Raw genomic sequence first — 23,098 nt, forward strand, 5'->3', positions numbered from 1 at the left:
CGCGAACCCAGGCGCTTCCTCGTAGTGCCGCTGGGACCGTTGGCGAGTGAGGCGGTTTGGTTGGTTTTGTGTTGATCGTTCTCTGGGCGCTGCGAGCTGAAAGAGCCCAGCTCGCAGGCCAGTCATCATGTCGCGCTACGGGCGGTACGGAGGAGGTAAGAGGCTGGGGGCCAGTAAGGGAGGTTGCTGTAGGTGTAGTGAGTATTTAGAGGTCGTGAGGTTGGCTCGGCGGTTGGGAGACGGTTATTCCGCGTGCGTAATGGCGGCTTCGGCGCACACCATACGAAGCTGGAGGCGGCGGCGGCGGGGTATCGCGGGAGGACAGCGGGTGGCTGAGGTAGGCCTCTGGTGGGTATCTTTCAGTTCTTGGGCATCTTAGTCTCCCGCCCTGCCCGAGCCAGGCCCTCGATCACTGTTTTGTTGTTGCCCTTCTTCGAGCCGCCCGCCTGCCCGCCCGTTCCCCCCCCCCACCCCCCGCCCTCGGCTGCCATTTTGCGCACATTGACGACCATGGTGGCGCATTTCTTTGGCGCTTTCCCGCCACTTTAGCTGACAGATGTGGTCGCAGCCGTAAAAGAAAGGATGAATTTAAGACTTAGAAAACTGGCAGTTTCGAGCTGCGCATTCTTGTCAAACGGTCTGATTGCTGAGTGGGAATGGAAGCGTGATTTTTAAGTCTGGCGGCTGGTTTTCCTCTTTTGGCTTTTTTGAGCACGGTTTATCGTTTCTGAGGCGGGGAGCTGGAGTCACGGGCGAGCTTGCGCTTGGGGCGCTTGCTGCAGAGTACTGGAGTCGGCGCAGCCCCGCTCCCGGTCCGCCTTCCGCTGGGGCCCGCTCACCGAGGACGCCGCTGCCGCCGCCGGCCCGCGCGTTCTCGGTGTGCCTGGGGCTGCCGGGACTCGGGGGCGGGACCGGGGCGGAGTCCGCCCCATGGCTCGGAGTATCCTACCACGCTGCTGTGCTCGTATTTGGAGGTTTCCCGCGGGCCCCCCGCCTCCATTGAATGTTAAGAACTTGGTCGTACGCTTTAGCTTTTCAGAAATGTACGAACTTCGTTGGTTTTAAGACTAAAATTAGCCCTTGATAGAGTATTAAATATGTTTTGCACTGTTAAAGATGAATTTAAGCAAAGAATTCAAACTTGGGCCAGATTATTTGCATAACGTGCGCTCTTTTCTTTGCGTTTTTTAAACAGAAACCAAGGTGTATGTTGGTAACCTGGGAACTGGTGCTGGCAAAGGAGAGTTAGAAAGGGCTTTCAGTTATTATGGGCCTTTGAGAACTGTGTGGATTGCCAGAAATCCTCCAGGATTTGCCTTTGTGGAATTTGAAGACCCTAGAGATGCAGAAGATGCAGTTCGAGGCCTGGATGGAAAGTAAGTGAGAACTTGGTGAGAATGTTCCTGTGCCAGGCTTGAATTCTGTAGTCTGGAGGAGTTTTTAAACAATTAGCTGATCGCTTTATGAAGACAGGAACTGAAAGCAAAAGTGACGTTTGAAGGACTTACAAAGATATAGCTGGAGCTTCTGAGGGCAAAGAGAGTGAAAGGTTCTAAATATAGAGCTCACTTTTTTTTTTTTTTTTTTAGCGTTACAGTTTTTTTGTTGTTTTTTGTAGGGTTATTTGTGGTTCCCGAGTGAGAGTTGAACTATCAACAGGCATGCCTCGGAGATCTCGATTTGATAGACCACCTGCCCGACGTCCCTTTGATCCCAATGATAGATGCTATGAGTGTGGCGAAAAGGGACATTATGCTTATGATTGTCATCGCTATAGCCGCCGAAGAAGAAGCAGGTATTTATTTTAATAAAGGAATGGTTAGTGTACTAGTTAATCAAGTAACTTTTTTATTAGCAAGGCACAAAAGTATTTTTCTGTAAACTTGAATGTTAATTGTTACAGGTGTATTTTACAATTTTTGTTTAATTAAAGAAATGTTAATGTATTAATAATCAACCTGGTCAAAACCTTTCAGGTTTCTTCGTTTGAGTCAGTCGCCTTGATTCAGAATGTCACGAGCCTTATGATATCATGCTGAGGCGCCTTGCAAATCCGACAATTAAGATCCTCCTAGACCTTGAGGTGATCAGCATAAGAGGCCAGATCCCCTCGAGTCATCTACACCTAGCTTCACCTTATTCTTTAAAGGGCAGAAAATTTGAGACGGTGATCGCCGTAACAGTAAATTTGGCTTACAATTGGGGGCCCCTCCGGTTTAGAAAGAGGAACACCAGATTGACCACATTCCCAACTAGAAAAATCTTCTTGCGTCAATCAAGCCTCACCTGGCTCATTTGGCTGTCAGTTTGATCGTCGTGTAGATTGAAGAAAACATCTAGATGCAGCGATCGGCTATAGATACTTCTAGATCGTCTAGATCTACTAGACCATGGGCCAAAGAGGGTCGACCTGCAAACTTGCAAGGTTTATTTTAAATACACATTATAGTGTTTTATATTATGTTAATCTAAAATGTAATTGAGCTTTTAACAAATCTTTTTTTAGGTAGTTTAAAAAAAAAAAAAACGACAACTAATAGGCCCAGAGTTTATTTCCAAATGAGACACTAAATTTAAATAGTTTTGAGATTTGGTTTCAGCAGAGGCACACAGACTCTAAAAGGAGTTGCCATCTAATATTATGTTTTTTTCTGACTTGAAAAATAGGTCACGGTCTAGATCACATTCGAGATCCAGAGGTAGACGATACTCTCGCTCACGCAGCAGGAGCAGGGGAAGGAGGTGAGAGATGTTGTTTAACTTCAGCTTGTAAGAAGTGGTGAAGTTTAATTGGAATCAAATTGAAATTACTTTGATTTAATGTTTAGGTCAAGGTCAGCATCTCCTCGGCGATCAAGATCTGTGTCTCTTCGTAGATCAAGATCAGCTTCACTCAGACGATCTAGGTCTGGTTCTATAAAAGGATCGAGGTATTTCCAGTATGTAGCACCTTTTTTCCCCCTTATTTGTATTTGGATTGTCCCGTCTTAATGACAGCGGTGGAGTATCTTACGGACCTAATTGAAATGGAATGCTTCAGAAGATATTTGGGAAAAAAGTTGACTGTGAACATGTCCAAATGAAGAAAAGCCCAACTAAAGATTTTAAGGGTGTTACAGAGGTGATAGAGGGAGGTCTAAGGCATAAATCCTCAAATCATTCCAGTGAACACTCTGGGTAAACATGTTGAAAACTTCTGATGTCAGCTTATATCTGTTTAGATCTACTCTCATTTACCCATAAGTCAGTTTATAGACAAATGATAATAGCACTAAAAGATGATAGTTAACTTGGTCCCTGATAAAAAGGCCCATTAGAACCAGAAAGAAATTTAGAAGCAAGTTAAAGTTTTTCTTTTTTTGAAGGTTGAGACCATTGGAAATTTAGGGTAATACACACATAGATTGTGGAGAAGGAAATGGCAACCCACTCCAGTACTCTTGCCTGGAAGATCCCATGGAGGAGCCTGGTAGGCTATAGTCTATGGGGTCGAAAAGAGTCGGACACGACTGAGCGACTTCACTCACTCACTCAATCACTCACACATAGATTGAATGTGGCTTGTTTGACCAGATATTTGGTTTAGACACTGAAACTTGAGAAGTTAAAAATCAAATTAGACCCCTCAGCATTTTTTTGTTTTCAAAGGTTATGGAAATGGATAACATTCTAGATAATGAAAGGAATTGATAATGCTACTCGTGTCAGTGGTAGGGAATGCTACTGAGAATTATTGCTACTCAGTAATAGCATAGTCTTTATAAATTCCAGGTTTGAGAAACTTGGACTCCAGATAAATGCATTTAACTTGGTTACAGGACCTCAAGATGTGTATGTCAGCCTCATTTTTTACAGATTGATGGTCCTGAACCATGATAGTTTGTTGATCCATGAACACAGCTTTACCCAGTCATAGGAGTTTTCACTGAACTTAAACAAAGTTTCCATTCAGGAGGTTGATATTTTTCTTTTAACACCAGTTTTCTCAAATACCACAAATTTCTCTTGGATACTACACTCTGTTTAAGAATATTGTACATCTGTACAGAAACTCATGATAGATTTTTGAAATGGTAGTTCCAAGTATTTGTCCAGTCTTAGACTGATAGGGCATTTTGGACAGTTTTAGCCCCTTCCTAGCCTACCTTCAAAGGTGCTCAGAAGGTATTTAAGGAAATTATTCCCGTGGACTAATTGGTGTAAATGTGTTTGCTTTTATTAAGATCCCGGTCCAGGTCGAGATCAAGATCCAGGTCTCTTTCACGGCCTAGAAGCAGGTAGAGTAAAAATCTCATTGATGCTCTTTTAGTTACATGGCACCAATATCCAGAGTTCAAAGTGTTTTTGAATTATTGCAATTTGTTAGCTGTGAGCTTAGAAGTAAGCTGAGGAGGAACACAGTTACCTTATTAGTAAACCAAACTTTATAACTTGCTTTGTACGTGGCCTGTTCTGGCTGACTTTCTAGGCAAGGGCATATCAAGCTGTAGTGAAAAGCTGGTGAATTTGGGGTTATGTCATGTCCAAGCTATAATGAAAAGTTGGTGAATTTGGGGTTATATTAAGAGGCCTGTGTTGGATTTGATAGATGTATGGAGAAGCATTCTGGGATCATTGTGCTTAGAGTATGAAAGATTATTTTATGAAGAACAAGTGTTAGAAGATTGACTTTTAGCCAAAAAATTGGTAGGGTTTTTCTTTTCCAGTTTAACTGCAGTGTAGTTTAAGCTCAGGACATTTTGGGGGTTCATTGTATTGTAACTGAAGGGGTTGGATAGTACTTTTCACATAAAAGTAAAACACAACCTTTTCATGTTTTGACAGCCGATCAAAGTCCAGATCTCCATCTCCAAAAAGAAGGTAAGCTAAATAATTTGTTGCCATATCTTAACTGTCAAGTGTGGCCTCTGCAGAATTTTGCTTACTGCCTACTTCCCTGAGCTCTTTGGAGAATTGGTGCTATATGTTAAAATACTAAATAGAGTTTCTTAGATGACCTCCCCCCAAAATCTCCAAAAAGCAAATAGTTATCTTTACCTAAGTTTTGTAAGATTAATTAGTGAAGAGGCTGTTAAACCTAACAGGTTTTTTTTTTTTTTAGTTTTACCCTGACATATATGCGAGAAGAGTTTTGTTAGACACTAATTGGTTCCAAACTTAAATATTTTTTTCTTTTTAGTCGTTCCCCATCAGGAAGTCCGAGAAGAAGTGCAAGTCCTGAAAGAGTGGACTGAAGTGCTCAAGTTCACCTTTTAGGGAAAAGTTATTTTGTTTACATTATTATAAGGGATTCGTGATGTCTGTAAAGTGTAACTTAGGGAGGGTATTTCAACCATCTAATCAAAATGGATCTGGACTATTACTCTGTAAATTTACAGCAGTAAGATAATACAAATTTTTGTTGAATGTATTAACATCCTATGGTCTGAAAATGTGGATTTTTATTTGGCACATTTAAAATAAAATGTTTCTAATTAGATTCTTGATTTGTGTTCAATATTAATACTCCTTAATTTGGTATGCTTCAGGAGTCAACCTTGGTATTAACCATATTCATGCAGACCTACATTTAAAGTTAATGATGTTAAGTCTTAACCATAATTAATAAATATATATATATACACACACACATTTGGAAAATTACTTTTTACCCTTAGAGCTTTGGGTCAGATGGTAAGAATTCAAGTTGGGTCTCCCTAAACAGCATGGATGATGCATCAAGACAAGTCCCTAAGTTCTCTTAGAGCTGATATTCTTAGATGTTATCAATAAGACTAACTTATGTCAGGCCGTAGGGACCACTGACTTGTTATAAGTGAGCATACCAGGAACTAAGAAAGAAGTAGGTGGACTTGATGCTGGAGAAGCTGGATTTTACAAAAGCCTACCAGAGGTTATCAGGCTGTTAGATGGGGTGGTATCAAATTAGAGCTCTCCATTCTAGAAAGTTATACTCAATGTTCTTTTGTTTTCAAACATTAACCAGTTTTATATCAAAACTTTTGCATGTTAGAGGAATTGTCTCAATTTGGAACAAAACACCTTTATGTAAACCAGCTTTGCAAAATTTTCCAGCCTAGATAATCTCCTCTGTCTCTTCAAATGAATTGCCTTATTCTGAGCAGAGATATTAATTCCCAAGTTAGGTTTCTGATTTTAATTCCCAGATATTAATTCCCAAGTTAGGTTTCTTCAGTTCCTGAAAACCAACATACTTCCATCTTATTTTGCCAGGCTGGTGCAAAGTAAAGATGTCAGAAATGTTAATGAGACTAAAGCAGTTCTGTAAATTCAACCTATATTTAGCAACCCCTCGCTGTAGTCACTTTTTGGCAGCATCTGATAGACTTCAGAATATTAGCACCAGTAGACATGTTTATTTGGACTTTAAGCATCATAGGGTAGTGACAGTTAATTTTGAGTTTTCTGGTCAAGCTTTTACCAGGTATTTATTCTCTAGCCTTGATGCAAAAAATTCTTTTTAGTGCTGATGGCACCACTATCTGTCCTTGTTTCTGACACTTTCCAACTATTACTGGATAACAGTACAGTTGGGAATACTGATCTGCCTCATATTTACTGGTTTGAATGATGATTAGTATGTTCAAAGTTTGGACGTTTTTGTTTTTGGAATTTTGACAACTGGCTGCATTACATGGTTGCCGTAAAGCTATGTGTAATCAGCAGGCTTGTTTGTTGCACTTGGTCAGCTTTACTTGTTCTGTATTACATAAAGATAAGTTAACTCAACAATAAATCTGCAGAGAATAAACAGTCCTGATACTCAATTTGTGGAAGTGGGAGTTCTGAGCCAAGAGTAGGAGTCATTAATTCTGTAGCTTTGGGATGGATTACTAGCAGCATCCTAGAGATTAGTTGTGAGAGGATAAAAATATGGAAGAGGGGTTAGGGGCAAAAAATGAATTTAATAAGCACAGAAAATTCTGTTTACCCTTAAAGAAACGGAGTACAGGGTATGTAGGTCAACACCTTTTTTGTAGCCATGACAACTCTGTACCCACATTTGTTATTCATCTTAATGATGAACTGGCTGGTGTGGTGCACCTTTTAAAAAAAAAACACTTCAAGGTTGAGACTGCTAAGTGGATTGTGTGATTGATTTGAAAAATGCTGGTTTATATTTAACTCTAAATTATTAACCTGGTAGCTAATTGAACATGTCAGACACAGTGCTTTGGACATAGAACCTACTTGGTTGGCACTCCTGGTGTAAAAGTAAGTAAAGCATGCATTAGGACCTCACTTTTGTAGTTCTCCTTCAGGCTTTGAACTCAGCTAAGTATCAAGACACAGTGCAATGCTGTGTTTTGCCATGTCCCCTCCATTGAGAAGAAAATTTGAGGGGTTCTTGAAATAATAGCGGTTTGTGACTAGGTTAAATGAATGATAGTGTGGTATTGTGATTTTCATCATTGTGTAGCCTATCTTAAAGTAGAGTGTTTTCCAGGATATAGTAAGCTAAGTAGGAATTGAAAGCTGTAAAGCTGACATGTTGGCAGTGAGTTTTCAGTGAAGGACAGTAGCAAAGAATTCACTAGATCTGGCTCTGAGCAATTAATTGCTTGGAGACCTTTACAGGGCACGGTTGTATAGCCTAGAAGATGTGTATGTAATTTTATAGCTGGGAAGTTGTGATGAAGGCATGGTTAAAGTAGGAAGAAATAATGGGGGCTTGGCTGGTGTTGGTGTTAATAACTTGGTTATTTTCTTTCCAGACTTAATGGGGAAAAGATGCTGGATAGAAGGGTAATTGTAGAACACAGAATGTAGTAGCCAAATAACTCTTCAACCCTCAAGGCCAGTTGCCAAAGCTAATGCTTTTCCCATTTCCCACAGGCTGCTAGCCTAACCTATTTTCCATTTCATTTCACTTTGATTTGGTGTATATAGCAAGAAGGTTCTGAGCCACCCAGTTACCTCCCCAAAAGCAACCATTGTCGTCATTTGTCATGAGATACTTTTTCCTTCTTTTGGCTGCACTGTGTGGCTTCTGGAATCTTTTTTGCCTAATCACTGATTGAACCTGGTACCCGGCCGTGAAAGCTCTGAGTCCTAACCATTGGACCGCCAGGGAAGTCCCACTCTCCTTTTTTCTTTTTAAAAAGAATTATTTATTTATGGCTGTGCTAGGTCTTGGTTGGGAGAAGGCAATGGCACCCCACTCCAGTACTCTTGCTTGGAAAATCCCATGGACGGAGGAGCCTGTTAGGCTACAGTCCACGGGGTCACTAAGAGTCAGGCATGACTGAGCGACTTCACTTTCACTTTCCACTTTCATGCTTTGGAGAAGGAAATGGCAACCCACTCCAGTGTTCTTGCCTGGAGAATCCCAGGGACGGAGGAGCCTGGTGGGCTGCCGTCTATGGGGTCGCACAGAGTTGGACACAACTGAAGCGACGCAGCAGCAGCAGCAGGTCTTGGTTGCTGCAGTCCGGCCTTCTCTGGTTGCGGGAAGTTGGAGCTCCTCTAGTTGTGGTACATGTGCTTCTCGTTGCAGTGGCTTCTCATGGCGCCTCAAGAGTGCAGGCTTAGTAGTTGTAGCAATGGGCTTGCCCCGCTGCATTTGGGATCTTCCTGGACCAGGGATCGAACTCATGTCCCCTGCATTGGCAGGCGGGTTCTTTACTAATGAGCCATCAAGGAGACCCTCCTTTTTTCTCTTAACACAAATACATAAGCCTTGTTTTTCTCATTAAATATCTTTAGAGATCTTTTACATAAGTAAAAATGGCACTTTTTTAAAGTTGCATACTATTAAGTTGCTTGGATGTTGCATAATTTATGCATTAAACTTGTGTGCTCCTTCAGTGTTCCAGGTACTGTTAGGTTTGGAATATAGAAGTGAACAGTCTATCTTCATTGAGCTAAAGTTCTGGAAAGGAAAGGAGCAAACAGCAGGTGGGTAATAAATGATACAGAGAATAATGATACAGAAGGATAGGGGATTGGTTGCTTTTGTGTAAGGACTGGTCTAAGGCCTCATGGTGACACTGGAGCAAGTGAGAGCCACACCAACTTCTGAGGCACAGTACAGCAAAGGCCTAAAGTAGTTTGAGTTGAAGGCTAGGAGGCCAAGAGGCAGTGAATAGAAGGAAGAGATGGTTTAGGAAGGAGGATGAAGGATTATAGATCGTGTAGGACTTTGTATGCCTTGGAAGGGACTCCCTGTTTTCCTTGGAGAGTTTTTGAGCTACAAGTAATAGCAATTTAATCAGTTTTCTATTCATGGATGTGAGTTGTTTCTGATTACTGTTACAGTGCTGCAGTGAATAACTTTACTCAGTATGTCACACGTGTAACCCTGTGTATGTATCTAGGGTAATTCCTAGAAGTTGAATTGCTGGGTCAGAGGGTCTGTGCATTTATATTTTTGCTGGTACTGTTTGCCCTGGTGGAAATGTATAGGAGAGCCTATTTCTCTCTAACATTGCCCATTTGGTACACATGGTGTAGCAACATGATGGGCCGTCAACGTTGATTTTTACCAATCTTGTGTTGAAACATGGTATCTCAACATAGTTTAATTTTGCGGTAAAATACATGTTTTTCCCCCAACTTCTGTAAATTGTCATGTATTCAAGTCTGGTTTAGGTTCCCTTGCTCTCAACACACTGACCTCTATAGTAGAACACTGGAATTGCCTGTTTACTTCTCTGCACGTATGCTATTGCAAGGCACTTTGTGACAGCAGGTAGCTTGTTCTGTTTCTTCACTGCCTAGTGCTTATTAACACTTAAATATCTGATGAATGAATTCATGGATGAGTGAATGAATTGTAATCTGTTAAAATTAGAACTGTCTTTATAATTAATCACCATTTCAATTAAAAGCCCATACTTTCAGTTTAGTAGCCTGTCAGACTTCGGTGTGCATCTGCTTGCAGGGGATGTAGATCCTTAGGCTGCTGTTAGAATGCCCAGCTCTACTCTGCAATTCTAATGCAAGGTTTGTGCCTCAAACCTGGATTAACACTGAGAGGCTAAGAGTTCTGGTCAGAAAGAGAAATTTTCTGTACAGAAAATTCTCTGCTAGGAAAGGTTCAAATTTATTTCCTCTCCTCTTCAAGAACTGGTGAACCCAGGTGAGTCAGCCTAACCTGCATAAGGAAGGTCAAATCATCCATTTCTTATGACAGTCAGATGCCTAAGTTTATGTCTTATCCACCTCTAGATTCCCTGGGATCTATGACTGAAGCTTGAAGAAGGCTGGATGTGATCCTATTAAAAGACTTTTTATCTTGGTTAATAACATACCTTCAAGAAATCTGGGTTCTAGAAAGTGAATCCTTTTCACTGCCAAGGATCAAAAAATCTAGCTGTAAAGAAACATAATTGATGTGGCAGAGGTAAAGGGAGATAGGTCTGTTTGTCTTGGTCATTGTCCAGAGGACCATCACCAGAGTACCTGGGCCCCTACAACAAGTTAGGAGTTCTTTGCCTAAGAATGGATACCCTGTGACATTTTGTGTTACAGTGGCTGAGCTGAGTAATTGCAACAGATTAAGTGCCACAAAGCTTAATTTCATCTCTTGCCCTTTACAAAAATACTTGGAAATCCCTGATTTACACTTACCTCTTGGTTTTTTTTGGCCATGATACAAGGCCTGCGAGATCTTACCCCAACATCTCTCTTAACTATTTAGTCTTCAACATAATGGTGCCAGGATTGTCAGTCTGGTTTCTGGGGTCTTAAGACATACTTTTGGTCTGGGAAGATTGTTTTCTCTGACTCAATCTTGAAGTGCTTCCTGAAGCTAGAGAGTAAATTCTAGCTAAACACACTAATGCACTTAAAATATTAGCAAATGTGGAGACTCGTTACTAAGGAAAGCTTTTACTTTATGCTAGGGCCAGTGGTTCTCATCCCTAGTTACAAATCAGGATCACCCAGGGAGCTTTAAAAACAGTGTAATGAAATCAAAATTGCTGAGGGTAGCTTGAGCACTAATATTCTAAAAAATCTCCCTTGTATGCCACAATTGAAAACTACTGCTGAAGGGGTTAGTTTTAGCCAGCTCCTACTTCACTATAACATTATTAGACAGACTGGCCTGGCTTACTGCTATTATCATAACAAAGTTAGCAGCACACGTGATTCAAAGGAGGATTCTACAATACATCCTCTAGGATCCTTTACTGGAGAAGGAAATGGCAACCCACTCCAGTGTTCTTGCCTGGAGAATCCCAGGGACAGAGGAGCCTGGTGGGCTGCCGTCTATGGAGTCCCACAGAGTTGGACACGACTGAAGCGACTTAGCAGCAGCAGGATCCTTTAACCAACTGACCCTATGGAATGGAACCTTTCTATGAAAAAGGAGTTTATATTAGTACCACTAGAGGTCACTGTGCTCAAGAGAAATACTCATTTTTTTAAAATGTAACATTCTGTTCAAGAAATTTGAAGGGCTATTTATCAGAAGTGTTTGGGTTTTGTCCAACACTAACTGAACTCCAAACATGGCCCCTGGTCACAATAATTCCTTCAAAGCATCTAAGGCTCTAATGCATATACATTTATAATTGTTATAGCTTCATGATGTGTTAATTGTTTTATTGTTAAATATCTCTAGAAATATTGCTTGTTTAAAAATCAGTTTTTTTCTGATATTAATATAGCCACTCTACCTATTTTATGGTTACTGTTTTTATGGTATATCTTTTTCATCTATTTACTTTGAGCTTATTGGTGCATATACAGTTGACCCTTAAATAGCACAGGTTTCACCAGCATGGTCTTCCCTGATGGCTCAGTCAGTAAAGAATCTGCCTGCAATGCGGGAGACCCAGGTTCAATCCCTGGGTCAGGAAGATCCCTTGGAGAAGGAAATGGCAACCCACTCCAGTATTTTTGCCTGGAGAATTCCATGGACAGAGGAGTCTGGTGGGCCTACAGTGCATGGAGTCACAAAGACTCAGACACGACTGAGTGACTAACGTTTGACCAGCATGGCCCACTTACACAAATCATGTAGGTATACAGAATCTATTGAAAAAATAGATTTTTTTCAATAGATTCTGTATACCTACACGATTTGCAGATGTAGAACCACAGATGCAGATGGCTGTAGTTACATGTGGATTTTTGACTTGGTTGTCATGGTGGTGGGGTACTTCAAAGGTCAACTGTAGTTAGTTTCTAGATCTTGTTATTAGTATGGTTGGGTTTATGTTTGGGGTTTGTTGTTTGCTGTATGTCTCCTATCTTTTTACCATTTTGTATTAAATATTTTTTTAGCGTATTATTCAAATTCCTCTTGATTTTTTAAAACTGCATTTTTTAGTTATCTTCTACGTGGTTATATCTTGTTACTGTTCAGTCACACAGTTGTGTCCGACTCTTTGTGACCCCATGAACTGCAGCACACCAGGCTTCCCTGTCCTTCACCATCTCCTGGATCTTGCTCAAACTCAGGTCCATCAAGTTAGTGATGCCGTCTAACCATCTCATCCTCTGTTGTTCCCTTCTCTTCCCGCCTTCAATCTTTCCAGCATCAGGGTCTTTTCCAGTGAGTCAGTTCTTCAAATCAGGTGGCCAAAGTATTGGAGTTTCAGCTTTAGCATGAGTCCTTCTAAGGAATATTCAAGACTGATTTCCTTTAGGATGGACTGGTTGGATCTCCATGCAGTCCAAGGGACTCTCTAGAGTCTTCTCCAACACCATAGTTCAAAAGCATCAATTCTTCAGCGCTCAGCTTGCTTTATGGTCCAACTCACATCCATACATGACTACTGGAAAAACCATAGCTTTGACTATACAGCTGGATCTTAATTTATCACAATCTCCTTCAGATTAATAGTCAGCAAATAGTCAGAAATTTGCTGCAGTATATTTTCTTTTCCCAAACTTCCCTCCTTTTGCTATATTATGTGTTACAAACTCAGAAGCATGGTGTTTAAGTATTGCCTCATACAACCTTCTGTCTTTTAAAGAAAAGATGAGAAAAATTACCGTTTCTGGTATTTTTCCTTTTTTTCCATGGAATTGAGTTACTGTCTTAATTCCCTTGCAGCATTAAAGGAAGACTTCCTCTAGTATTTCTTGTAAGTAGTTTTGCTAGAAGTGAGTTTTCTGATTTTTTATCTGGAAATGTTTTTAACCCACTTTTGCATTTGAAGGGTAATTTGGGGGTTTAAGCACATTGACTGTGCCCTTTACTGCCTCCTGCCCTCTGTTGCAGGCAAAAAGTCTGATGTTAATTGTATTGGTGGTCTCCTGTAGTGACGAGATGTTTTTCCTCTTGCTTTCAAATTTTTTCTGTCTTCAGGTTCATTTATCTTTGTTCCCTGCCGTTTTTAATCTGCTTCTGATCCTCTGTAGTTGGAACTGTCATTGGTTATTATACCTTTCAACCTCAGAATTTTGCTTGGTTCTTTTTTTATAATCTCTATTCTGCATTTTGGCTATTTCTAAAAGAACACTCTTGTGTGTATTTTGAAGCTCAGCTTTGTAGGGTTGCCCTGCGTCTGCATAGCTGGCTCAGTGGTCAGCAACCGGGCAGTAGTGCTCACACGTTTCAGCTCAGGTTACTGTGCTCTGCTGATGGGTCTGTGTGAAGGCAGGGAGTGGATTCAGTGTTTAGACATTTTTTCAACTCTTGTTTTTGCTTTTTGCTAAGTCCTTTTAATTTCCTTTGCATGTACCTGCTGCATCAGAGTTGGCCAGGAGTGTGTGTGTGAATAGCTTGACCCCCTCTGGTCTTTGCTATGCACGTGTAGCCTCTGATCACCCAGAAGTGTGCTTGTTCCAACCACAGTTGCAACCTCAGGCTAGTAGAGCCATCAGCCTCCCTGCTTATAGAGCACCAAGATCACTATTTTTATTAACAAAGCAGTTGGGTGTGGATATCACCTACCACTCCAAACTGAGAGAACCCTCCCATCCCCGAAACCATAGCAGTAGCAGTCTCCTGGTCTTCATGCTCTGTTTCGTCCTGGCAGAAGCTCCGCTGCAAGTGAGCTGGGGAAGTAAAGGGAATGGGAGCAGCCCCAGGCAAGGATGCCAAAATCTTACAGTTTCTACTCAAAGTTCAGCAGTTTTTCAAACAAACATGCCTTGTATGTTTTGGGTTAGTTGCCAGAGTGACAAACTTGTTTTGTCTCAGTTGTTTTCTACATTATAGTTGCTTTTTTTGAGGAGAGAGTTTGCTGACTTCACTTAGCCACAGCTGGCAGTGCTACCCAGATCATCTGAGACATTATGATTTGAGTAATTGAATTCAAGAAGCTGGAACTTAAAAGAAGATAAAAATTCCTTGATTGGAAAAGGATTGCAGTCCTGTCCAAACTCTCCAAATAGCCCAGGGAGCTGGATCCCACATGCCACAACTAGGAGTTCACATGCCACAACAAAGATCAAAGATCCCACATGCCACATGCAACCAAGACCTGGAGCAACCAAATAAATAGTTTTTAAAAAGCCCATTGCAAACTTCTGATTCCATTGTTTCATTTTAAACAGCTATCAGTTGTAACTGGTGATGGGAACTGGCTAGGGAACAGGGTATATGCTGTGCTTTCTGTTTTCTGCGGTAGTTTTTCATGTTCTACTTTTTGCAAATGATCCATTTATTCATTAATGCTAGCTACTTTCCTTTAGTCTTTGGAGATTGAACTTGTCATTGGTCACCTAACAGTCACAACAGTTCAACGTCCATAGCGTGCATCTTAGACTATAGCAATGATCGTGCAAATTATTTAATGTTAAATCTTACCTTGTTAGGCAAAATGGGTGGGAACTGGAAAAATGAAAATCTCAGTCAGCGATAAGAACTTGTGTCATGAATTTGAAACAAAGGAATCCATAGATCATTGAACTGAAGTCAATACTATGCTCACCTATGAAAGACCAGAACTCAGAATAATACAGCACTAGTTTGGTCGTGGGTGGGTGCGGGGGGGCTGTATGGTAAAGAAGGCATGGACTTGTGGGGACCTGGAGACTTACTCTTGGTGGGGGTTGCATCTGAGTAGATACTTACATTTTCAACAAGTTTTTAATAATTCTATAATATATGGTATTTTCCATACCAAATAATACCATGGTTTGTTTTCACCACCTCACATTAATTGTACTAGTGGCCAGCTTTAGTTTCTGCCTGCAGACTTATACTCATCCTCCAGATAATTACAGTCTATTCTCTTTGCCTCAGAGGTGAGAAAACAGGCCTAGTGAAATTAGACTGCCCATGTAGTAAAAGCAGGAGCAAAGTCAGTGGTCAGGGCTCCCAGCTCTGTCATGGTGCAATTCTACATCATCTAGTTGTTCCTGTTAGTCTTGTTTTCCCCAAAGAGATTTGTGATGTTCCTAAGGAACATACTACATCTTGGACATCACCTCTTGAACTGCTTAAAAGACGCAGGAGAGAACTGTAAAGTGCTCAGAAAATTCATGTCAAAGTGAATTAAAAAATAAACCGTATTTTCAAGGGGTGGCAGAGAATGAGGTGATTAGATAGCATCACCGACTCAATGGACATGAATTTGAGCAAACTCCAGGAGATAGTAGAGGATACTGTACTCTTAGAGAGGATACTGTAGCTTGGTGTGCTACAGTCCATGGGCCCAGAGAGTCAAACTCAGCTTAGCAACTGAACAACAAAGAGAAAGGGAAGTATAGAGGAAGCTCCACAGGCTGCTGGTTAGATGGTATTCCCAGCTAGGGCTGGGACTGGAGAGCATAGTAGAGTCCAGAACACATGGTTTATATTTGATCCATTTCCCAAAGGTTCACACCTGACAGAATGAAGAAACGGAGTTTTTTTGAAGGTGCAGATTTTGATTTTATTTAAACTGATTATTAGTGTATAATAGTATAAGATACATTTCTTTAAAAGCCACCAACCCAAACCCATCACTGACGATTCAATTAGGAAAGGTGGGAAGCCCAGGCTGGTCTACATAACACATGTGCTCTCCAGTGCAATTTGTAGTTCTCTCAGTTAAGGCCCTCTCCTCACACTAACATAGCTCCTGTCTCCAGTGACTTCCTTCCTATGCCTTGGCTGAACTGGCCTTCTCAGTTAACTGTGAAGGCAGAGAATCAAATTTACAGATTCTTTCTGGACATTTTGATCTTGCACCTTAAATCACATTACCTGTAAAGCTCAAACAGACTCGCGCATCTTTTTATAAAACTGAATTTGGGAAGAAAGGCTAGCTAACAGTAAGGGTTAGACTCCTCTGTGCCCATCAGTTGATGCTAGGGATGCTCCTGAAGACTGGAGTGGAGGCAAAGAAGGGGACTTGAATTTGCACGTTTTTCATGCAAATAACCCGACTTAGAGTCTTGGTTAAAATTTTTCCTAGTTCAGTGTCTTTAGGTGAGTCATTTATCCCCTGTAAGCTTCAGCTGACTCATGTCTCCATCATCTGTTGCCTTATTGAGGCAGACAGGCTCCCTCTGCCAGCAGGCTGAATGAGCTAAGCGACCTGAAAACTCCATAGGATGCATAGGGCAAGGTGATGTGAGCTAGAGAAGGAGGGGGAAAAAAAGGATTGAGTAGGATTAAAGAAAGAAAGGGTGGAAAGTAGAAAAGAAAGGGGCAGAATGGACAGATGGAGCCAACACATGGAGCCCAGGTGCCACTTCTGGGCTAGGATCAAGGCTGAGATGATGGGTGACATTGGTGGTTGAGTCCCCTTCACTTCACAGAGAGGAGAGCTGGTCATTAGACCTGGCCTAGAGCCAGTCTTTGGGAAGGAAATCAATATTCAGACCTGACTACCCTGACTGCTACCATTTGTATGATTTTAAATCACAGGATCACTTTGAAAGCCTCTAAATCTTCAACTCATCTCTTTATAGGAGAGTCAGGCTGCTAAAGGGGCTCCCAGCCTGACCTTGGAGCAGGACATATCTTTACATTTCCTTAGGCCACAGAAAACTTGAACCAAGTGGTGTGGTCATACTCCTCACCAGGCTTCAGCAACACAGGCGGAAAGTGAGGCTGTGAAGAGGAAAACAATACAGGTTACACCTTGCCAACCCAGGTTGCACCCTTAACCACTCAGGATGGCTTCTGGACTGGTCTCCAGACCAGTTCTAATGTGAACCAGTTGCCAGGGTAAGAACCATTTATTATTGGTTTGCAATTAGATGAACTCGAACCAGGATAAAAATCAACCACATCACGAAACACACTTTGTCACAGCAAGACTTTCTTAATGAAAGAAGAGGGGTTGATTTACATTCTGGTGCAGGCTGCAAGTGTCTTATTAATGGGCTTGAACTTTGAGGAGCATTACTCTAGGCAATAGCTGGAAAAGAAAGGAGGAAGCGAAAGGATGAAAAGATTTGGAGGATCATCTTAACAGTGTGGTTGTATAAAATGAGTAAATATTCATAAGGAGAAAGGTTAAACTGAATAAAGGCTTTGAAGGTACAAAATACAGTTTTTTTTTAACATATGAATGCCATGTTAGTAACATGGCTAAGAATTTCCTATGTTTACCTTGACTTGGAGAAGAGAACACACAGACTTTTGAATCATTCAGATCTGATTTGAGTGTTGTGATCTCTGTCATCTGGTATGACCTTGGACATACCACCACTCTAACAAGCTGGCTTGTGGACTTACCTGATTGACTGCATCAGGCCAGCTCTGAGTCTCAAGGCAGAATCCGGAGTGCTTGGGGTAGCCTGCTCCACTCTTGCCCTTCAGCGTGCCATCCAGGAAGTTGCCCGTGTAAAACTGGACCCCAGGTTGGGTGGTGTACACTTCCAGTACCCGCCCGCTTCCAGCATGATGGACCCTAGAGATAAAGCCAGAGCACGTATACGGAGGTCCAGGGTGAAAAAGCAGACAGGAAGAAGCTGGGAAGCAGCTTTGAGATAGGAGTCAGACCCAGCCACACAGCCAGGCAGGATATGGAAGAGACAAAGATGAGAACAGCATGGTAGGAGATTCTCGCAGCCTCTCAGGGGAGGTGTAAGTAGGTGGTTTGCTTTCTTTTTTTAAGTAGGTGGTTTTGAGGATTCGCCATAGCACCTTCCCACTCTGAGCTTGGCTTCCCTGGGGAAGGCAAAAGCGACTCACCCTAGTCAGATATGTTTGTGTGTGTCAGGGGAGCCAGGCTGGACAGAGGCAGTTTTAGGGCTCTGGGGGGAGACTGGAATAATTTCCCATAAGGAGTTGGAGCTCTCTGCTTGGTCTGACAAGACAACCAGTTATGTCTTTTGAAAGAGAAGAGATGCTTTTCTAAGTTAAACTACCTGCCGCCCTGGGGCTAGAGCAGGCAGGGGGCTCCTTAGTCAGCTATCCCCCCAGAATAGGCTGCTAGACTGTTCCCTTTTTTTGAAAAAAGAAAAGCCTCTACAGAGGAGAGAGTACCTACTTGGTCTTATATTTGGGGTCAAAGGGATATACATAAGGCTAGGTCTCTCATAGCCTTACCAAGGTAAAACATCCCACAATGAGGTTCAGGGAAAGATGTTTAGAAAGAGAAAGGCCAGGGACTGAACAGCCAGAGAAGGCAGGAGTGGTGAGAGGTCTCCTCAGGTGGAGGCCGTCTGGAGAGGGATGTGAATAGGAGGCACAGAGGAGAGTGGGCAGGAGCTAGAGGAACACGCCTGGGGTTGGTGCTGGGGCTGTGAGGGAGAGAAGGCTTTTGAAGTTCTTTCTGTTGCTATTAGAGCTTCAGTCATTTTCTCTGCTTTATTTAAGGTCCGTCCGTTCTACAAACATATTGATTATGTGCTAGTGCCAAGCATGGTGTTAGGTGTCAAGGTAGAGGGAGGGATTCACAAGGATGAGATGATGTGAAGTACTCGGAATTTAGTGAGAAGGAGAGTGTGGACACAGATGCCTATCAGACAGGCTGGAGGTGGTGAGCGCTATAGGGGAAACGTAACCTCCAGCCTTCCATGCAAGGAAGCAGAGCATACATCATGAGTCAAGAAAGGACAAAGGACTCTGGAAGTTCAAGGAAAGCAGAGGTGACTTTAGTCAGGAGAAACTGGCACTTCTAGTGGGAAAAAAAAGGCCTGAGAGATGGGGAGAGAAGAGACAAAGAGACAGAATGCCAGGCAGGGATAAAGGCAGATGAAGGGTGGGGATGAAGTCACCCGTGGAACAGGAGCTTTGAAAAGACACTTGAGTTGTGGGAGACAGTCCCCTGCAGCATAGTAACTGGCATTAATAGGGCCAGAGGAAAAGCTCCTCGAATAGGAGTTGGGATCTCTTCCCAACAGAGGCAGCAAATGAAAAGTACCTACTGTGCACAGAAACGCTTTTCTTTAGATCCCTTCAGACAGAAATTGTGGTCAAAGCCATTCACGTGGAACTCCTGCAGGTGTTTTCCAAGCTCCACTGGCTTCCTCAGGTCAAATGCCGTTCCTTGCACTGAAGCAATTTCTCCTGGTGGGAAGAAGCAGAAAAAAAGAGTGATAAATGCCTGAATAAAATCTTTATACCCTGAAGACCCTACTGGTTCTACCCTCCCAGCCTTAATTTCAATTTGTAAAGGAGGTGGGAGTCAGATCTTAAGAAGAATAAATTATTAGATTTCCTTAATTGTAAGGTGTTACTGACTGCAAGACGATAAAATTCAGAATCATTCAAGTGTGGAAAAAAGTACAAAAATCAAGGAAGCACTTAATTTTCATTAAAGGATAAGGTGGATAAAGGCTGTCCTAACTGTTGAGTCAGTTACCTTGTTGACATTTCTTGCTTTAGTTCTGAGATACCCCAGGGCTCATATCTTCTGCTCTACTAAAACCACTAAGGAGAAGTCTGGGCTTCAAGGGTAAAAAGAGGAATCAGAATTATCTTGTGGGTGAATTTTCTAGAGATCCAAGGGAAAGAGTGAAGTTCTCAATAGACAATCCTCTAGACAGGGTTTGCCAAAAGACTGTAACATGGATTTTACATTCTTCTGAATATTGTGCCATTTTGCTTTATTACTTTCATTCTTTCCCCAACTTCCAGGTCTGTTCTTTAGATGTTAGGCCAAGCCATCAAACAAGGTACACAAATATTTTGAAGTTAGCTCCATTAAGAAAGCTCAGGGAATGTGCGGGAAACTTCCCCCCATAGGCATGTTCCTGGAATGTGTCAAAGCCAAAGCAGTGGACTAGGTGCCATTCACTCAGTCACTCTTTTGATTGATCAACACTTATTCAACACCTACTGTATGCCAGGCACTCTAATGGGCAGAGATGCCACGTAGATGAGACATGGAACATATTTTTTAAGCTGCTTGCAGCCTGAAGGAGGAAATGGACATATAAGCAGTTCATAACCATAGTGTGTAGAGTGTTCCAGCAGAGGCACAGCTATAAGAAGGAAGACAGGCGGTGTGAATGGGTTGGCTTAGATGTGGCAGACTGGGGAGATTTCATGGATAAAAGTTTAGCAGTTGAGCTGAGACTTTAGGTGAGGTCATAGTAGGCTGAATGGGTGAAGAAGTTTGAAGAATAACTGATATGGAGAAAAACGGCTTAAGTACAAGGTGATTTGTGTGTGTTTATCATATCAGTAATAGCAGCAAAAGCAGTAGTAGTAATAGTAGTAGTAGTAGGGTAGAACCTGCCTCAGATAAGGAAAGAGATTAAGCCAAATTAGCTGAAATCACTTCTCTGGGCCTGGGGTTTTTCATCAGTGCAATGAATAAATTGGACTAAATCACTGACTTTCAACCCCTACCCCATTCCTGCAGAATTTATTGTTAATATTCAGAGGGGAGTTCAATAAACACACACAGACATAAAATAAATATATAGTTGACCCTTGAAAAACATGGGTTTGAAATGTTTTTTGTTGACTTATATGTGGATTTTTTTCAGTAATATTACAGTACCACACTGTCCTTGACTGGTCGAATACTTGGATTTGGAAGGCCAACTGTTAAGTGATAGGTGGATTTTCGACTGCATGGAGGGTTAGTGCCCCTAACCTCTTCATTGTTCAAAGGTCAACTGTACACAACATAAAATACATATATATATATATATATATATATAGGGACTTCCCTGGTGGTCCAGTGGTTAAGAATCCACCTGCCAATGCAAGGCCACAACTAGAGAAAGCCTGTGTGCAGCAACGAAGACCCAGCACAACCAAAAATAAGTAAATAAAAATTTACAAATACAAATATATATAAGCTAGAGTGAAGCCAGTACAGGCTCTGAGCAGCTCAGCTAGAAAACCCTGGGAACAGATAACAGCAGAGGTCTTTGCCATCTTACCCTAGAAGTATGGCTCAACAGTGAGAAGCCCCTGGCCCTAGGCTCTTTCCCCAAATACAAGGAATCCTAGGTTCCTCTGCAGCAGGCCAAGCAATCTGGCCAATCTTTCTTGAGAGGGAAAGCGGAAAGGGATAGAGCCTTACACAATGATACAGTTTAGTCCTTTTAAAAGTTTTGTATTGTCCCAGAACTTTATAATATATTTTATAGGTAAGTACAGACTTTAGATGTCTAACATATTCTTTCAGGATGTGAGTCATTTTTCTTGTCATTTTTCTTTTCATGTGGTCAGATGGAGATGTTTTAGGAACTTGGTTTCGTCTGTTTTTTGAGAGACATACCATGCAAAGTGGAGCTAGAATCTTAGAGGCTAAGAAAAATTAGGAACTTGTATCTTAACCATTAAAAAAAATGAAATAGGTAAAAAGAGAACTGACTTTTAGCCATTTAAAGCATTTGGTTCCGCTTTTGTGAGTTCCTAAATACCAAGTAACAGGGATGTCCTGCCTTTGGGCAAAAAGAGGGTTTTTTTTTTTTTAACTCAGAGCTTCTGCTCAGAAATATATTCTTCCTGATGTGTGAGGAATAGGGTCTTTGAGTTCACACAGAGCTGCAAGGGGGCCTGGCGTCCAAAGCACCTGAGAGAGACAGGGAGGCCTGGCCAAGACCATTCCGGAGTCTCGGGTCCATGTTCAACCAAGAGAATCTTTTTCTTACCAGAGTCAGCTTTAGGAAAAGTTAAGTAGTATTCTTGAAAACAGCCTTTAAAAGCATTTATTTCCTTTGTCTTGGTTCTACTTTTCCAAAAAAAATTCTTGAGTAGGTAATATGTACACATGTAATCAGTTTAAAAGATGACAGATGTAAAAGGTACAAAGTAATACCCTGTAGTGCAAAGAAGTTCCCTCTTTTCCGTTCCCCACAGACCCAGCTTCTTTCAACAGAAGCAACCACTGTCACTTGTTTTTCACGTACCTTCTAGAGATGCTACAAGAATACCCAAGCATCTAAGTGCATATCCATAAAACACAGCCTGTTTCCACCCCGAACTTTTCACTCAATTTATCTCGGAGGTTGTTGCTGAACGTTCGCCCGTATTTCATTAGACAACTCCACTGCACTTGTAGTTTTCTCCATCTTTCTCTGATAATCGATTTAAAGTTTCTTTTGGGGCTCACAATCACAAATTTATATATTTTCCTAGAAAATTATCCATTTCATCTATATTACTCTCATGTTGATTTGTGAAGAGTTGAGGAAAGAAATAATTTATGATCCTTTCGGTTCCATCCATCTGTCATTATTTGCCTCTGCTCATATCTAATTCTGTGGACTGAATAGGTTATCTACTGTTATATTTATTTTTGGGGTTATTTTCCCCCTCAGTGAAGTGGCTCTTGGATTTATGTACTACCTTTTCTGATTCTTTTCAAAATTATAATTTCTTTTATTTTTGTTAATTTTTCTTTTGCTCTCTTGTATTTATTTTTTAATTTTTTTCAAATATCTTGTATTAGATGCATAATTCATTTAATTTCACAAGTTTTAATTAACATATAAGTAGTGCTAAAATTTTCTATTACTTTAATTATAGCACATGTAGGCATTTTCATTATAGATAATTTTATATTATACTATTTATTTACTATATAGTCCTATATATTATGTATACATTTCCATTATACATAATTATTTTTCTGATATCCCTAGTTCTGGGGTTTGGCTTCCTTAAAAAAAAATTTTTTTTTATTTCCTTTTTTTTTTTTCGCCACACCACTTGGCACATGGGATCTTAGTTACCTGACCAGGGATCTAACCTGCAGCTCTTGAATTTGAAGTGTGGAGAAGTCCCTTGACTTCTCTTTTGATCCAAGAATTATTAAGAGTTAAAACA

At 41.3% G+C, this 23,098-nt stretch overlaps 2 protein-coding genes across 11 annotated transcripts in view; one reads left to right on the forward strand and one right to left on the reverse strand.

The window, feature by feature from the left end:
* Positions 1 to 23: 23 nt before the first annotated feature.
* SRSF7 (serine and arginine rich splicing factor 7) lies at positions 24 to 5,479 on the forward strand. Of its 7 annotated transcripts, none has more exons than XR_015137200.1 (9): positions 24 to 155; positions 1,196 to 1,376; positions 1,619 to 1,795; positions 1,977 to 2,083; positions 2,668 to 2,742; positions 2,829 to 2,939; positions 4,224 to 4,277; positions 4,825 to 4,860; positions 5,180 to 5,479. XR_015137200.1 is itself a non-coding variant. In XM_086327386.1 (8 exons), the coding sequence occupies exons 1-8, from the start codon at positions 128 to 130 to the stop codon at positions 5,232 to 5,234; spliced, it is 717 nt and encodes a 238-aa protein (XP_086183512.1). In that variant the 5' UTR covers positions 24 to 127; the 3' UTR covers positions 5,235 to 5,479. The 7 variants fall into 7 exon arrangements, 4 of the variants coding, with proteins under 4 accessions (XP_086183512.1, XP_086183513.1, XP_086183514.1 ...); XR_015137201.1 differs by having other exon boundaries at positions 2,829 to 2,930; XR_015137202.1 differs by having other exon boundaries at positions 2,829 to 2,906.
* A 10,295-nt stretch (positions 5,480 to 15,774) lies between these two features.
* The window catches only part of GALM (galactose mutarotase), a 52,421-nt gene continuing 45,097 nt past the window's right edge, over positions 15,775 to 23,098 (reverse strand). For 3 of the 4 annotated variants that reach the window (XR_015137197.1, XR_015137198.1, XM_086327384.1), the window contains 3 exons: positions 19,234 to 19,375; positions 17,597 to 17,771; positions 15,775 to 16,966 (listed from right to left, as the gene is read on the reverse strand). Coding sequence is in view for 2 of the 4 variants with exons in the window: in XM_086327384.1 (XP_086183510.1) it covers positions 16,889 to 16,966; positions 17,597 to 17,771; positions 19,234 to 19,375 (395 nt within the window). In the remaining 2 variants the exon portion in view is untranslated. The remainder of the gene's footprint in view (positions 16,967 to 17,596; positions 17,772 to 19,233; positions 19,376 to 23,098) is intronic. The other variant, XM_086327385.1, reaches the window with a different exon arrangement.

The sequence above is a fragment of the Bos grunniens genome, chromosome 11 (genome assembly GCF_055505025.1).
Source record: "Bos grunniens cultivar Pamir isolate PY7600 chromosome 11, Bosgru_T2T1.0, whole genome shotgun sequence".
NCBI lineage: Eukaryota > Metazoa > Chordata > Mammalia > Artiodactyla > Bovidae > Bos > Bos grunniens.

Coding starts and splice junctions, on each gene's coding strand:
- SRSF7 (XM_086327386.1), top strand. CDS start 128: ATGTCGCGCTACGGGCGGTACGGAGGAG. Junction 156..1,195: donor CTACGGGCGGTACGGAGGAG/GTAAGAGGCTGG, acceptor TTTTTTAAACAG/AAACCAAGGTGTATGTTGGT. Junction 1,377..1,618: donor GTTCGAGGCCTGGATGGAAA/GTAAGTGAGAAC, acceptor TGTTTTTTGTAG/GGTTATTTGTGGTTCCCGAG.